Genomic DNA, 17,315 nt, shown 5'->3' on the forward strand with positions numbered 1-17,315 from the left:
CAAAGATTTTATATTGAAAAGTTTATGAAAATTGGGGTGTTACAATAAATACTAATTATAGTTTATAATATAATAATAATTTTTATTTTTATAAAAAATAATTTATAAAATGAAGAAATGAAGAGTGGTACACGTGGTACACACTATATTCTGGAGCATCTGGTATTTGATTTAGTTTCATTCTACAACATGGCTTGACTTGTAAATAGTCTTTGTCGCTTTTGCCTCCAAAAATCACTCTTTATAGTTCCACAACTTTTTTCTTCGTCTTTGCCCCAATCACACTCCAATTATTTATTTTTCATATGAGGGAAATGTAGGATTGTGTGGATTTCCTTTGACAAGAAAATGCAATGTGGAGAAGTGTGATGAGTATGGATTTATAGATGGATTTGGTTGGAGAAGTGTGGTGATGGGGTATGGAAGTGGATTCGTAGTTGGAATTGGAATTGGTTACATTATCATTAGAAATGGAAGGCCAAGATGGTTAGTGGAATTCTTTTTTGGCGTTGGATATAGTAATTTATAAGATGAAGAAGAGACGCAGTAGAGCTACACCAACACCAACACGCAGGAGAACTCATTTGGAACTTAGTGTGTTTTGCTCGAATTCAACTTTAGAGTTTATGAAATGTTGTTGTATATTCGAATATGTTAAGTTCTAATTTTATCTTGTTTAGGTCATTGTTTAGATTTATTTTGACAATTTTGTGATTTTTTTGTTTTTGTTTTTTGTTTTGAGGGACACTTTTGTGATTTTATTTGGTAAATTTCGTTTTAGGGACATAGAACACTTGATTTTCCACACTAATAATTTTACTCGAGCAAAAATGCTACGTGTGAAGACAAAGAATTATGATTTGCACAGACAAGTTGAAAAGGTTAAGTTAAAATTGATTATATAAGCTTCCTTCGTTAATAGGCTAAAATTGCATAGTTTCATTATGCAATTGACTTGACTTAGAAAAAATGATTTTAGCTTTAAATAAAAGGACATCTTGCATAGTTTCATTATGCAATTAACTTGACTTCTAAATAGGCTCCAAAATTGACTCATTTGAAGCTTACATTCTGGTGGTAAAATCATGACATGCACAGACTAGTCAAAAAAGTAAAGTTAGAATTGATTATTAGATAAGCTTCCCATTAAAATGAGATAAATGGTCTTTGTCTCCAATCAATTTTAATTAATTAATTAATTGGAGTGTGAAATTGAAGAAAATTATTTACAAGTGAAGCCAATTGCAGAATGAAACTAAATCAAATATAGCCACATATCTTTGGTCCCATTAATGGAAAATGAAATCAATTCTAACTTCTTTGATCAGTCTGTTGCGCAGACTAGTCAAAACGGAAGCTTCTTCCATTTTGCATTAGTGGGGCCTTAAAAATGTGGCTATTTTTTTATTTAGTTTCATTCTGCAATTGGGTTGACTTGTAAATCGTCTTTGTCGCTTTTGCCTCCAAAATTCTACATTCACCACAATTATTCACACTCCCATTTATAAACTGGGCGTTGCTTATAAGATAATGGAAAAATAAGAGGGTGTTTGGCTGGGCTTATAAGCTCCTGTTTAAGAGCTTATAAGCTCCTTCAAAGTGTTTGGCAAAATAAGCTCATCAACAGCATATAAGCTCCAAAAATAAGCTCCAACAGCTTATAAGCTCCCCAAAAAATAAGCTCCTCTACCCCAACTTATAAGCTGTTTAAGAGCTTATAAGCTCCTTCAAAGTGTTTGGCAAAATAAGCTCCTCAACAGCATATAAGCTCCAAAAATAAGCTCCAACAGCTTATAAGCTCCCCAAAAAATAAGTTCCTCTACCCCAACTTATTTTTTTATAATCTCATATGCAACAATCTTTTTACAAATATTTTTCAACTATAATTTATATATTATTTCCATCATATATCATTTAAGTTCATTTTTCTTTGATTTTCTCTCTCTAAAAAAATATTTTCTCTCTCTAGCCAAAAAATTCTTTCTCTAAATTATAAGCTCAATTATCCAAACACTTTGATAACTTATAAGCTCTTAAAAATTACATCTTATAAGCTCTAAAAGCTTATAAGCTCTTTAAAATAAGCTTAGCCAAACACCCAGAGGAACTTATTTTTTGAGAAGCTTATAAGCTCTCGGAGCTTATTTTTACAACTTATAATTAAGCTGGTTATGAGCTTATTTTGCCAAACACTTTGAAGGAGCTTAGAAGCTTCTAAACAACTTATAAGATATTTTTAAGAGCTTATAAGCTTTAGCCAAACACCCTCAAAGTCTTGGAGTGTATTCAATGATATAATGACTCAGAAGCGTCATTAATGTGTTTGGTACAACATTAAATCATGGCATTAACTTTTCCCATTTTCCACAACTACCTTATAGTGACTTAATTCATTTCCCTAATTTCGAATATCATTTGAAACTTTCAGACAAAATAACTGTTGCTCGAAATGATTATAGAAGCTTCTTTCATTTTCCATTAATGGGACCAAAAAAATGTGGCCATATAAATGGCATGAGCTAGGCTTCTTGTCTGCGCACACAACTACAATTAGCACTCTGCATTTGCGATATGGAGAGAGTTTCTTCCTATTTTCTCGTGCTTGCACTACTCTTACCAATCCATTATTTGATGGATTATAGCTCAGCCAAAAACGATATCAACACCGATCGTTCTTCACTTCTTGCCTTGAAATCTCAAATCACTTTAGATCCTCAAAATGTATTAACCCGAAATTGGAGCACTGAAGCCAGTGTTTGTAGTTGGATCGGAGTTACTTGTGATTCACATTACAATAGGGTGACTCAGTTGAATATATCGGACATGGGTCTTGTGGGAACCCTCCCACCAGAAATTGGGAATCTTTCTTCTCTCGTTTCTTTAGACGTGAACGAGAACTCCTTTCATGGCCCCATTCCCCCATCTATCTTCAACATGTCATTTCTAGAAGTTTTGGAAGTAAGGAATAATAGTTTGTCTAGTAGTTTACCTCTTGATATGTGCAAACACAATCTGCATAGACTCAAGAGGCTTCGTTTGTCTTACAACGAGTTGTATGGGGAAATACCATCGAGTTTGGGGCAGTGTTCACAGTTTGAGTATCTTTCTTTGTACAATAACAATTTCACTGGATTTGTGCCGAGAGAAATTGGGAACTTGACCAAGCTTCATGAAGTGTTGAACCTTGGTGAAAATCAGTTGACTGGTAAGTTGATTCCTATATATATGAGGTCAAATCATGCATTTAATGCCATATTATTTAATTCTCTGATTTATGTGCTTTGCGTTTGAGGGTCAAATTTAAACTTTATATTGGGTGATAAGTAATATTTTCCCTATACGTTTCAATCTAGAATTAGCTAGACTAACTTTTTGTGATTATTTGGATATGTGAAGGAGTTATTCCAGAAGAGATTCATCATCTTCATAATTTAGCAGTGTTGGACTTGAGTTGGAACAAGTTGTCAGGCACTTTGCCACCAACCATTTTCAACATGTCTTCCTTGACAATGATTGACTTATCAAGTAACACATTTAGCGGGGCATTGCCTTCAGAAATTGGGGACATGAAAGCACTACAGGATTTATACCTTGAAAACAATGCTTTAACCGGTAAGATTTCTAACTCTTGTAGGGTTTTACACACATTCAAATGTTTCTTAATTTTCATGTATATTTAGCATGTGCAGCCATTGTGAGAGCTTTAAATTCTTCTCATCAAATCTATATCTGACTTTTCCATACAGCATTTACAGCTATGTTCTTCTCAAAACTATATTGATCTTTGTCTTCCGTTGATTAGTGGAATAAATATCATTATACTTAAAATAGCATACAACTCAATCTCCCAACCGATTCCATAATCTGTGATGCACATTAAGTCTTTGCTTGAGTCAAAGTCCATTCTATTCCCGTAGTGTAAGGCATGGGCTGCACTTGGAAATTATCAATTAAATTTCCCTTTCAATCAGTTATCTCCAAAAAAGTTAATGTGACAATATCAAGATCAAACCATTAAATACGCAAATTAATTCTAGTATACGTCTCTATGTCCACAATAAAAGGTGGTAAAGACAATTAGAATTAGAGGTGACTTAATGCATTTCCCAAATTTCGAAGGATTCTTAAGTTTAATGTCGTCTCACACTAAGCAAAACTTTTTATTTTTTTTAAATGCTATGGATGCTTGATTTTGCGTAGAAATTAATTCCATAATATGTGATGCACATTAAGTCTTCTGCTTGAATCAAAGTCCATTCTATTCCCGCCGTGTAAGGCATGGGCTGCACTTGGAAATTATCAATTAAATTTCCCTTTCAATCAGTTATCTCCAAAAAAGTTAATGTGACAATATCAATTATCGTTGGTTAACTTATAAATCGTTGGTTTGTATTTGTTGCTTGATTTATAAATAATGTTTTATACATTTTTTTTGGCTCTTTGTTTTTTTAATTAATTATATCAATTACAAAATATCTTACTTCTTATGTCGAGAGCATATTGCAGGAGTATCTTACAAAATATCTTACAAAAATAATACCTTTGTTTATATTTCTATATTCTTTGATAAAATATCTTTAAAAGAATTTACTCAATCTTCTCTCTCGAATTTTATTATAAATTATTTACTTTTTAATATGTGTATTCGTATTGATAAATATCCCGGACACAATTTCCACTCCTTCAGCTCAAAATCACTAAATTTATACTCCTTCCGTCTCATTGATCTTGTCTCGTATTCCTTTTTTGTTTGTCCCACTGATCTTGTCCCATTTCTATAAATAGTACTCCTACTTTATCACTTTATCATTTTATCTCTCCTAATTTATCACATTCTCTCTTCTACTATATCACTTTATTACATTCTATTTTCTACTTTATCTACACACTTAAAACATTACTAATACTCTCCTTAATAATCGTGGCGAAACCAAATGGGATGGTGGTAAAGATTTATGTATTTCGATCCACATGATATCTTATAGTCAAACTAATTGCATAAAGACAAATTTATTGCGGCTTTAGTTTAAAATTCCGAAATTCTACACAAAATTGTTTAATAATTTTTTCCAAAATTCACTATGATTAGGGGTTTATTAAATTCTTTGTTTTAATAATAATAATAATAATAATACTCAAGTTAGATTGAGCAATTGTACTTGGCACCTAATCCGATCAGTTCTTCGCCCCAAATTGTAGCAAGCGGGCCCCGCAACTTAAAGCGCTATATATACGCACCAAATATTTCAGCGTCGAATTAGAAAAAAATAAAATCTAAAAAATATATCGTTGTTAATTAGTATAAAATAACTTAACAAAAAAGTAATTAAATAGTTGCTTTAGTAATTAAATAGTAGTAATACAATAATTAGTCAAACAGAAAACACATTTTATCACTTGACATTTCATCAAACAGTTGGAGGCTTGGAGCATGACAAGGGACGGCCGAATGAAAATTGGGAAATGGAAAGGGACGACCGTCTGGAAATTAATTAAATACGCCAAACACTGCAGTGATTCTTACTCTAACAATACTTTATTAAATTGATTTAGTTTCATTATTCAATTGACTTGACTTCTAAACATAGTCTGTCGCTTTTGCCTCCAAAAATGACTCATTCTGTAGTGGGGTTTGACTTGGAAAAGATGATTTTAGCTTTGAATAAAAGGCCATCTGCTTAGGCTTCTTGTTTGCGCACATAATTACAGTTAATTAGCACTCTGCATTTACAAAATTTAGAGTTTGTAAAGTGTTGCACTACATAGCTAGGTGTTTTTGTTTTTTAATTAAAGGTTGATTTTTATTTTTTCCACATTAAAACAAATTGATTGGTTAACTTTTTTCAAAGAAATCACATAAATGATGTAGCAGTATAAATGCCACGCGTTAATCTAATTAGCGATTGGATTTTTTGGCACCCGAAAATATTCTGTCACATGTCAACTTCTAGTAAAATATTATTTTACAATATTATTATAATACAATCTTTGGGATGATTTGATGAGGTGTTTGTTAAAGGTATGCCAAATAAAATGAAAACTAATGTCGTCTCAAACTAAGCAAGAAAATCTATTCTTTTTCATGCTACGTTTGATTTTGCATAGAAAATTAATTCTAGTATATCTCTGTATCTCTATAATCGAATGTGGTAAAGACAAAGAATAATAGGAATGAATTGATTTACCAAATTGCGAATTACATTTGAAGCTTACATTCTGGTGGTAAAATCATGACATGCACAGACTAGTCAAAAAATTGAAGTTAGAATTGATTAGATAAGCTTCCCTCATTTCCCATTAAAATGAGATAAATGGTCTTTGTCTCCAATCAATTTTAACTAATTACAAGTGAAGCCAATTGCAGAATGAAACTAAATCAAATATAGCCACATATCTTTGGTCCCATTAATGGAAAATGAAATCAATTCTAACTTCTTTGATCAGTCTGTTGCGCAGACTAGTCAAAACGGAAGCTTCTTCCATTTTGCATTAGTGGGGCCTTAAAAATGTGGCTATTTTTTTATTTAGTTTCATTCTGCAATTGGGTTGACTTGTAAATCGTCTTTGTCGCTTTTGCCTCCAAAATTCTACCTTCACCACAATTATTCACACTCCCATTTATAAATTGGGCGTTGCTTATAAGATAATGGAAAAATAAGTTGGGGTAGGAACTTATTTTTTGAGAAGCTTATAAGCTCTCGGAGCTTATTTTTACAGCTTATAAGTTGGTTAGGAGCTTATTTTGCCAAACACTTTGAAGGAGCTTAGAAGCTTCTAAACAACTTATAAGGTATTTTGAAGAGCTTATAAGCTTAGCCAAACACCCTCTAAGTCTTGGAGTGTATTCAATGATATAATGACTCAGAAGAGTCATTAATTCATTTTCCCATTTTCCACAACTACCTTATAGTGACTTAATTCATTTCCCTAATTTCGAATATCATTTGAAACTTTCAGACAAAATAACTATTGCTCGAAATGATTATAGAAGCTTCTTTCATTTTCCATTAATGGGACCAAAAAAATGTGGCCATATAAATGGCATGAGCTAGGCTTCTTGTCTGCGCACACAACTACAATTAGCACTCTGCATTTGCGATATGGAGAGAGTTTCTTCCTATTTTCTCGTGCTTGCACTACTCTTACCAATCCATTATTTGATGGATTATAGCTCAGCCAAAAACGATATCAACACCGATCGTTCTTCACTTCTTGCCTTGAAATCTCAAATCACTTTAGATCCTCGAAATATATTGACCCAAAATTGGAGCACTGAAGCCAGTGTTTGTAGTTGGATCGGAGTTACAATAGGGTGACTCAGTTGGATATATCGTACATGGGTCTTGTCGGAACCCTCCCACCAGAAATCGGGAATCTTTCTTCTCTCGTCTCTTTAAAAGCGAACAAGAACTCCTTTCATGGCCCCATTCCCACCAGAAATCGGGAATCTTTCTTCTCTCGTCTCTTCAACATGTCGTCACTAGTGGTTTTGGACGTAGGGAATAATAATTTCACTGGATTTGTGCCCAGAGAAATTGGGAACTTGACGAAGCTTCAAGAGTTGTACCTTGGTGTAAATAAGTTGACTGGTAAGTTGATTCCTATATTTATGAGGTCAAATCATGCATTTAATGCCATATTATTTAATTCTTTAATTTATGTGCTTTGCGTTTGAGGGTCAAATTTAAACTTTATATCGGGTGATAAGTAATATTTTCCCTATACGTTTCAATCTAGAATTAGCTAGACTAACTTTATATTGATCTTTGTCTTCCGTTGATTAGTGGAATAAATATCATTATACTTAAAATAGTATACAACTCAATCTCCCAACCGATCAAATCGCGTATTTTATTTATTATTGTTATGATCGTTATACTTAACAATATGGAACTTGACTTTGATGACTTCATTATTCTCCAGGTACTATTCCTAAAGAGATTGGAAATCTTCATAAATTGTTGTTCATGTGGTTGGATTCCAACAAACTTAGCGGATCAATCCCAAGAGAAGTGGGGAACATGACAGCTCTTATGAACTTATACCTCGACAATAATCGTTTAAGTGGTATCATTTATTATTACCTAGCCACAAGTTTAGCTCCGCAAGTTAGCTTGCGAGTTAATTTCTTTTTTTTGGAATATTAGAACTCTTTGTCGCTCACACCTTTTTAACATTTATTTAACTTTTCCGCCAGGTACTATTCCTAAAGAGATTGGAAATCTTCGTAATTTACACTACTTAAGTTTGTCTTCCACCAAACTTAGTGGATCAATTCCGAGAGAAGTGGGGAACATGACAGCTCTGGGCAGCTTACAACTCGACAATAATCGTTTAAGTGGTATGATTTATTATTTAGCTAGCCACAAGTTTAGGTAAAGATAATATTGTTTGTTAAAATATTAAAATAGTATACAGCTCAATCTCCCAACGGATCGAATCGCGTATTTTATTTATTATTGTTATGATCGTTATACTTAACAATATGGAACTTGACTTTGATGACTTCATTATTCTGCAGGTACTATTCCGAAAGAGATTGGAAATCTTCATAATTTGCAGGACATGTGGTTGTCTTCCAACGAACTTAGCGGATCAATCCCAAGAGAAGTGGGGAACATGACAGCTCTTATGAAGTTATACCTCGACTATAATAGATTAAGTGGTATGATTTGTTATTCACCTAGCCACAAGTTTAGCTCCTCAAGCTAGCTTACGAGTTAATTTCTTTTTCTCTTATTTCATTTGATCTTCTTTAATTAAGAGGTATGTTGTCTTGAAGTTGGTAGGGGTCATACATTGTCTTGTGGGATTATTCTCCAGGTACTATTCCGAAAGAGATTGGAAATCTTCATAATTTGCAGGACATGCGGTTGCATTCCAACGAACTTAGCGGATCAATCCCAAGAGAAGTGGGGAACATGACAGCTCTTATGAACTTATACTTCGACTATAATAGATTAAGTGGTATGATTTATTATTCACCTAGCCACAAGTTTAGCTCCTCAAGCTAGCTTACGAGTTAATTTCTTTTTCTCTTATTTCATTTTATCTTCTTTAATTAAGAGGTATGTTGTCTTGAAGTTGGTAGGGGTCATACATTGTCTTGTGGGATTATTCTCCAGGTACTATTCCGAAAGAGATTGGAAATCTTCATAATTTGCAGGGCATGTCGTTGGGTTCCAACGAACTTAGCGGATCAATCCCAAGAGAAGTGGGGAACATGACAGCTCTTATGAACTTATACCTCGGCAATAATAGTTTAAGTGGTATGATTTATTATTCACCTAGCCACAAGTTTAGCTCCTCAAGCTAGCTTACGAGTTAATTTCTTTTTCTCTTATTTCATTTGATCTTCTTTAATTAAGAGGTATGTTGTCTTGAAGTTGGTAGGGGTCATACATTGTCTTGTGGGATTATTCTCCAGGTACTATCCCGAAAGAGATTGGAAATCTTCATAATTTGCAGGACATGCGGTTGCATTCCAACGAACTTAGCGGATCAATCCCAAGAGAAGTGGGGAACATGACAGCTCTTTTGAACTTATACCTCGACAATAATAGATTAAGTGGTATGATTTATTATTCACCTAGCCACAAGTTTAGCTCCTCAAGCTAGCTTACGAGTTAATTTCTTTTTCTCTTATTTCATTTTATCTTCTTTAATTATACTATGTAAAGAGCTTTGGACACAACACACAACATGTGGATTGTCTCTATTTTACACTTATTACATGTTTTATTTTAAAGTTATTTTACATATTATATATTTATAAAAATATATTAATTAATTCATCAGATATTATACTAAAACTATGTGATATATATCTATAGTTGTTGATAAGGCTTATAAATAAATATATCTATCAAATAAATTATTCTCCTTAATTCATGTGCCCAAAAGTTTTGAGCCACTTATAGTGGGACGGAGGGAGTATTTAGTAGAAGTAATAAACTAATAGATTTTCTAAAAAAAATTATTGTATGACTAAATAGACCAAATTGTTAATTGAAAAATTAAATATAATAAATATTATATTTATATTTTTTATTTTATCAAATAAAATAACATTAATTATGTGTAGAACGTACGCTCTTTCTCCTAGTTCCTTATAATTTTTTTTTTTTTTTAAATATAGTTCCTTATAATTGTTAAGTAAGATGTTAAACCTTATGTAAACCAAATGTTTTGTGCATTTTTAGATATAAAGAAATTTGATTCATGTCCTTCTGTCTTTCAAGTAGTAATAAATTTGAAGGTCTCGTACTAACTTTCAGGTCAAATACCATCTACCATTGGGAATATTCTATCATTGATTGTTCTACAACTCTCTTCCAACAAATTAATCAGTGAGCTTCCATCCTCCATCTGTAACTTGACATCCCTTGAGTATCTTCTTCTCTCAAATAACACTTTGGAAGGAACAATTCCACAATGCTTTGGAAACTTGAGCTCTCTGGTCATCTTTCATCTAAATAAAAATCAGTTTCGTGGTCTCATTCCAGCAACATTTAGCAAGGGGTGTAGTCTTCAATCCATCAATTTGAATGGTAACAAATTGCAAGGACCATTACCTAAATCCTTGATCAATTGCGGAAGTCTACGAGGCCTCGATGTTGGAAACAATAGATTACAAGACGAATTTCCCTTTTGGATGGATGGCCTCCCTTTGCTTCGAGTGTTGGTCTTAAGGTCTAACAAGTTTGATGGCAACATGTCACTTCCTTCACAAACCAAGATTCCATTTCCTAATTTGCAAGTTTTAGATATATCTCACAATAGATTTGTGGGTTCTCTGCCTCAAAGATATTTCAAGAATTTCAGAGCAATGATAGAGGTAAATGAAACAAACTTGTCAAATGACTACGCCTTCTTTACAGATTATGTGGAGATGAGGCTCACCTTGAAAGGTCTGGATCAATTATTACAGAGATTGTTGTCAGCCTTTACAACAATCGACTTATCCTCCAATAGGTTTTCTGGGAATATTCCAGATTCCATAGGAAATCTTAAGTTTCTCAAATACTTGAATTTATCCCACAATAACCTCATTGGAAATATACCTTCATCTCTTGCAAATATGAGTGAACTTGAATCTTTGGACTTGTCAGTGAACAAGTTGGATGGAGAAATTCCAAGTGAATTGACAAGGTTGACATTTCTTGCGAAATTAAACCTTTCAAGGAATAATCTTGTGGGGCAAATACCACAGTTTAAGCAGTTTTCCACATTCGAGAATGATTCATACGTGGGAAACTTGGGACTGTGTGGAGTTCCGTTGACGAGAAAATGCAACAACGAGAACGGGCATCGGGTGCAGTCAGACGAAGAAGAAGAGTATGGATTTATAGATGGATTTGGATGGAGAAGTGTGGTGATGGGATATGGATGTGGATTCATAGTTGGGATTGGAATTGGTTACATTATTATTAGAAATGGAAGGCCAAGATGGTTAGTGGAATTCTTTTTCGGCATTGGATATAATAATAATAAGAAGAAGAAGAGACGCAACAGAGCTACACCAACACCAACACGCAGGAGAACTTAATTGAAGGATTGTGCTCGAATTGTGTTTTCTTTTTCTTATCTCCTTTTTAATGGCTACTTTAGTGTGTTTGTGCTCGATTTCAACTTTAGAGTTTATGAAATATTGTTGTTTGTTCGTGTTGTTATGTCTTGAATCTCCCGCTTCAAACTACGGGGGTCTCGCTGAGATCTATAAATACTACAAATACTTGAGATCTGTAATCTGTAACCCTAGCCGCATAATAAAATCTGTCATCCTCTCTGTCCGTGGATGTAGCCATATTGGTGAACCACGTAAATACGTGTCTTCTTTACGTTTTCTGTTTGATTGTGCTCTTTAAATCCTATTCTGTCACAACAGTTCGAATATGTTATGTTTTAATTTCATCTCGTTTAGGTAATTTTTTTTAGATATATTAAAACAGTTTTGTGATTTTTTAGGTAGTTTTAAATTTTTAGATTAATGTCATCACGTGAATAGGTAGCTTTAAAACAGTTTTGGATTTATTCAAGCAAAAATACTACACGTGAATCTAGTTGAACAGATTATGTTAAGCCTATGCACTGTTAAGCCTCAAAACATTTATCGGATTCTGTTAAGCCTATAAACCGTTGGTTTGTATTTGTTGCTTAATTTATAAATAATGTTTTATGCAGAAGCCATGAATTCACCTGAAAGGGAGAAATGGTTGTTAGCTATGAAAGAAGAGATGGAATCTCTTGAAAGGAATGGTACATGGATGTTGGTTACCAAACCAACAGGCAGGAAGTTAGTCACTTGTAAGTGGATTTACAAGAGGAAGGTGGAGTGTTTTGAGAAGGAGCAGGTGAGATACAAGGCAAGACTTGTAGCTAGAGGGTTTACTCAGAAAGAGGGTATTGACTACAATGAGGTGTTCTCACGTGTAGTGAAGCATACTTCTATAAGAGTTCTGTTGGCTATAACTGCTCATTTTGATTTGGAGCTAGAGCAAATGGATGTTAAGACAGCATTTTTGCATGGAGATTTGGAAGAAAAAATACATATGTGCCAACCTGAAGGATTTGTTCAACCAGATGCAAGAAACAAGGTATGTCTTCTTCAAAAATCCTTGTATGGTTTGAAACAAAGTCCTAGGCAGTGGCATATTAAGTTTGATGAGCATATGGAAAGAATAGGATTTGTTAAATCTGAACATGACAATTGTGTGTATGTGAAAAGAAGGAATGGAGTTGCAATAGTTTATCTTCTCTTATATGTTGATGATATGCTAATTGCTGGAAAGAAGAGATCTGATGTTATGGAAGTTAAATCTGATTTAAAGAAGTGTTTTGATATGAAAGATTTGGGGGCTGCTAAGAGAATTCTGGGTATGGATATAAGAAGAGACAGAGCAGTTGGTGTCATTTGGCTAGGTCAGGAAGATTATATCCATAAGGTCTTAAGGAAGTTCAACTTACATGAAGCTAAGGTTCTGTCTACTCCGTTAGCTCCTCATGATAAGTTGTCTAATAAACAATGTCCTCAAAGTGCAGAAGAGTTGAGAGATATGAGAGATGTGCCTTACTCAAATCTAGTTGGCAGTCTAATGTACACTATGGTATGCTCTAGACCAGACATCTCTCATGCTATTAGTGTTACAAGTAGATATATGTCAAAACCAGGAAGAGAGCACTGGGAAGCTCTTAAGAAAGTTCTAAGATACCTAAAAGGAAGTGCTGATAAGGGTATTCTATTCCAAAGAAGCTCAGAAAGTTCAAAGTCTGTTCTAGTAGGATATTGTGACTCTGATTATGCAGGAAATGAAGACAATCGAAGGTCTCAGTCAGGCTATGTGTTTACTCTATTTGGTTCAGCTATCAGCTGGAAATCTTCTCTTCAACATGTTGTAGCTTTGTCTACAACGGAGGCTGAATATATGGCTATTACTGAGGCTGTGAAGGAGGCCATATGGCTTAAAGGTTTGCTTTCAGATTTTGATATCAAGCAAGATTGTGTAGAAATAAATTGTGATAGTCAGAGTGCGCTTTGTCTGGTAAAACATCAGACATTCCATGAAAGGTCAAAGCATATCGATACAAAGTTACATTTTGTCAGAGATATCGTTGAAAAAGGTATAGTTCTTATGAAGAAAGTATCTACTGATGAGAATGCAGCAGATATGTTGACTAAAGCAGTTCCTGTTTCAAAGTTTGTTCACTGTATGGAGTTAATCAAGTTGGTTGCTCAGGCCAGTTCCTGAGTTGCTCTGGTTAGTTTTATTCTTTGTGTGGTGGAGTGTGATGAGTGTCTGTCAAAGTCAATTTTCGGAGGAGGAATTTGAGCTGGTTTTCTTCAAGGAAAGGTGGCTGGTGATTTTATGAATCAAGGTGGAGAATTGTTGTGTGTGATTCATTAAATTGCATTTCATCTTTGTGTAAGGAGAAACACGTTGCTGCGGAAGGACTAAGCTGCAAAAGTCAGAAACACGGAGGGACTAAGTTGCAATACTTATTAGTTCCTTTGTGGTTAGATCTTGTCCGTTGATTCTGTTCAATGGTTGGGATTAGATCTGAGCTGTGAATTAGTTATAACTAATTCAGTCTTCTTCTTCGTCGAGCTAGAGGTTTTGCAGAGAGTAATCTACAGCAAGGGTTTTCTTCTTGGGTGTGTGAAATTTGTATTGGGTAGCAATCTAGATCTCTGGGTTTCTCTCTTCAAAGTTTGTGAGGTTGTTTGAGTGTTGATTGCTGCTGTTTGTACATTCTCAGTTTGTGAGTTGTGAATAAAATCGAGCTCTTGTTCTTGGCCCGTGGACGTAGGGAATTTTCCCGAACCACGTAAACTCTGAGTTGCATTCGTTTGTTGCTTTAAATCTTCAAAGAATCTTTGCTTGTTACAACAGTAAGATTTCTAACTCTTGTAGAGTTTTACACATATTCAAATGTTTATTAATTTTCATGTATATATGGCATTTACAGCCATTGTGAGACCTTTAACTTCTTCTCAAATCTATATTTGACTTTTCCATATAGCATTTACAGCTATGTTCTTTGTCTTGCATTGATTAGTGGAATAAATATCATTATACTTAAAATAGTATACAACTCAATCTCCCAACCGATCGAATCGCGTATTGTATGTATTATTGTTATGATCGTTATACTTAACAATATGGAACTTGACTTTGATGACTTCATTATTCTGCAGGTACTATTCCGAAAGAGATTGGAAATCTTCATAATTTACGGTACATGCGGTTGGGTTCCAACGAACTTAGCGGATCAATCCCGAGAGAAGTGGGGAACATGACAGCTCTTATGCACTTATACCTCAGCAATAATAGTTTAAGTGGTATGATTTATTATTCACCTAGCCACAAGTTTAGCTCCTCAAGCTAGCTTACGAGTTAATTTCTTTTTCTCTTATTTCATTTTATCTTCATTTGATCTTCTTTAATTATACTATGTTTAAAAAGAATGCAATACATCTATACTAATATAAAAAGAGCTTTGGACACAACACACAACATGTGGATTGTCTCTCTATTTTACACTTATTACATGTTTTATTTTAAAGTTATTTTACATATTATATATTTATAAAAATATATTAATTCATAAGATATTATACTAAAACTATGTGATATATATCTATAGTTGTTGATAAGGCTTATAAAAAAATATATCTATCAAATAAATTATTCTCCTTAATTCACGTGCCCAAAAGTTTTGAGCTACTTATAGTGGGACGGAGGGAGTATTTAGTAGAAGTAATAAACTAATAGATTTTCTAAAAAAAATTATTGTATGACTAAATAGACCAAATTGTAAATTGAAAAATTAAATATAATAAATATTATATTTATATTTTTTATTTTATCGAATAAAATAACATTAATTATGCGTACAATGTACGCTCTTTCTCCTAGTTCCTTATAATTGTTTTTTTTTTTTTTGAAAATATGGTTCCTTATAATTGTTAAGTAAGATGTTAAACCTTATGTAAACCAAATGTTTTGTGCATTTTTAGATATAAAGAAATTTGATTCATGTCCTTCTGTCTTTCAAGTAATAAATTTGAAGGTCTCATACTAACTTTCAGGTCAAATACCATCTACCATTGTGAATATTCTATCATTGATTGTTCTACAACTTTCAGGTACTATTCCATTCTCTCAAATAACACTTTGGAAGGAACAATTCCACAATGCTTTGGAAACTTGAGCTCTCTGGTCATCTTTCATTTAAATAAAAATCAGTTTCGTGGTCTCATTCCAGCAACATTTAGCAAGGGGTGTAGTCTTGAATCCATCAATTTGAATGGTAACAAATTGCAAGGACCATTACCTAAATCCTTGATCAATTGCGGAAGTCTACGAGGCCTCGATATTGGAAACAATAGAATACAAGACGAATTTCCCTTTTGGATGGATGGCCTCCCTTTGCTTCGAGTGTTGGTCTTAAGGTCTAACAAGTTTGATGGGAACATGTCACTTCTATCACAAACCAAGATTCCATTTCCTAATTTACAAGTTTTAGATATATCTCAGAATAGATTTGTGGGTTCTCTGCCTCAAAGATATTTCAAGAATTTCAGATCAATGATCGAGGTAAATGAAACAAACTTGTCAAATGACGACGCCTTTCATGCTTATGTGGAGATGAGGCTCACCTTGAAAGGGTTGGATCAATTATTAGAGAGATTGTTGTCAGCCTTTACAACAATTGACTTATCCTCCAATTGGTTTTCTGGGAGTATTCCATAGGAAATCTTAAGATTCTCAAATACTTGAATCTGTCCCACAATAACCTCATAGGAAATATACCTTCATCTCTTGGAAGTATGAGTGAACTTGAATCTTTGGACTTGTCAGTGAACAAGTTGGATGGAGAAATTCCAAGTGAATTGACAAGGTTGACATTTCTTTCGACATTAAACCTTTCAATGAATAATCTTGTGGGGCAAATACCACAGTCTAAGCAGTTTTCCACATTCGAGAATGATTCATACGTCGGAAACTTGGGCCTATGTGGAGTTCCGATGACGAGAAAATGCAACAAGGAGAATGGACATCAGATGCAGCCAGAAGAAGAAGATGGCGAAGATGATGAGTATGGATTTATAGATGGATTTGGATGGAGAAGTGTGGTGATGGGATATGGAAGTGGATTCATAGTTGGGATTGGAATTGGTTACATCATTATTAGAAATGGAAGGCCAAGATGGTTAGTGGAATTCTTTTTCGGCATTGGATATAATAATAATAAGAAGAAGAAGAGACGCAGCAGAGCTACACCAACACCAACACGCAGGAGAACTTAATTGAAGGATTGTGCTCGAATCGTGTTTTCTTTTTCTTATCTCCTTTTTAATGGCTACTTTAGTGTGTTTGTGCTCGATTTCAACTTTAGAGTTTATGAAATATTGTTGTTTGTTCGTGTTGTTATGTCTTGAATCTCCCGTTTCGAACTACGGGGCTCTCGCTGAGATCTATAAATACTATAAATACTTGAGATCTGTAATAATCTGTAACCCTAGCCGCATAATCCTCTCTGTCCGTGGATGTAGCTATATTGGTGAACCACGTAAATCTGTACATGTCTTCTTTACATTTTCTGTTTGATTGTGCTCTTTAAATCCTATTCTGTCACAACAGTTCGAATATGTTATGTTTTAATTTCATCTCGTTTAGGTAATTTTTTTTAGATATATTAAAACAGTTTTGTGATTTTTTAGGTAGTTTTAAATTTTTAGATTAATGTCATCACGTGAATAGGTAGCTTTAAAACTGTTTTGGATTTATTCAAGCAAAAATACTACACGTGAA

At 33.8% G+C, this 17,315-nt stretch overlaps 1 protein-coding gene across 3 annotated transcripts in view; it reads left to right on the forward strand.

The window, feature by feature from the left end:
* Positions 1 to 2,347: 2,347 nt before the first annotated feature.
* The window catches only part of LOC131006124 (receptor-like protein 52), a 46,956-nt gene continuing 31,988 nt past the window's right edge, over positions 2,348 to 17,315 (forward strand). The window contains exons 1-5 of one of the 3 annotated variants that reach the window (XM_057933280.1): positions 2,348 to 3,205; positions 3,397 to 3,612; positions 8,522 to 8,665; positions 9,126 to 9,269; positions 10,278 to 11,825. In XM_057933280.1, the coding sequence (XP_057789263.1) occupies positions 2,572 to 3,205; positions 3,397 to 3,612; positions 8,522 to 8,665; positions 9,126 to 9,269; positions 10,278 to 11,548 (2,409 nt within the window). In that variant the 5' untranslated portion in view covers positions 2,348 to 2,571 and the 3' untranslated portion in view covers positions 11,549 to 11,825. Of the gene's footprint in view, positions 3,206 to 3,396; positions 3,613 to 8,521; positions 8,666 to 8,823; positions 8,968 to 9,125; positions 9,270 to 10,277; positions 11,826 to 17,315 lie in introns of those variants that run through there. The other 2 variants (XM_057933278.1, XM_057933279.1) reach the window with 2 other exon arrangements.

This window comes from Salvia miltiorrhiza, chromosome 1 (genome assembly GCF_028751815.1).
Source record: "Salvia miltiorrhiza cultivar Shanhuang (shh) chromosome 1, IMPLAD_Smil_shh, whole genome shotgun sequence".
Lineage (NCBI taxonomy): Eukaryota > Viridiplantae > Streptophyta > Magnoliopsida > Lamiales > Lamiaceae > Salvia > Salvia miltiorrhiza.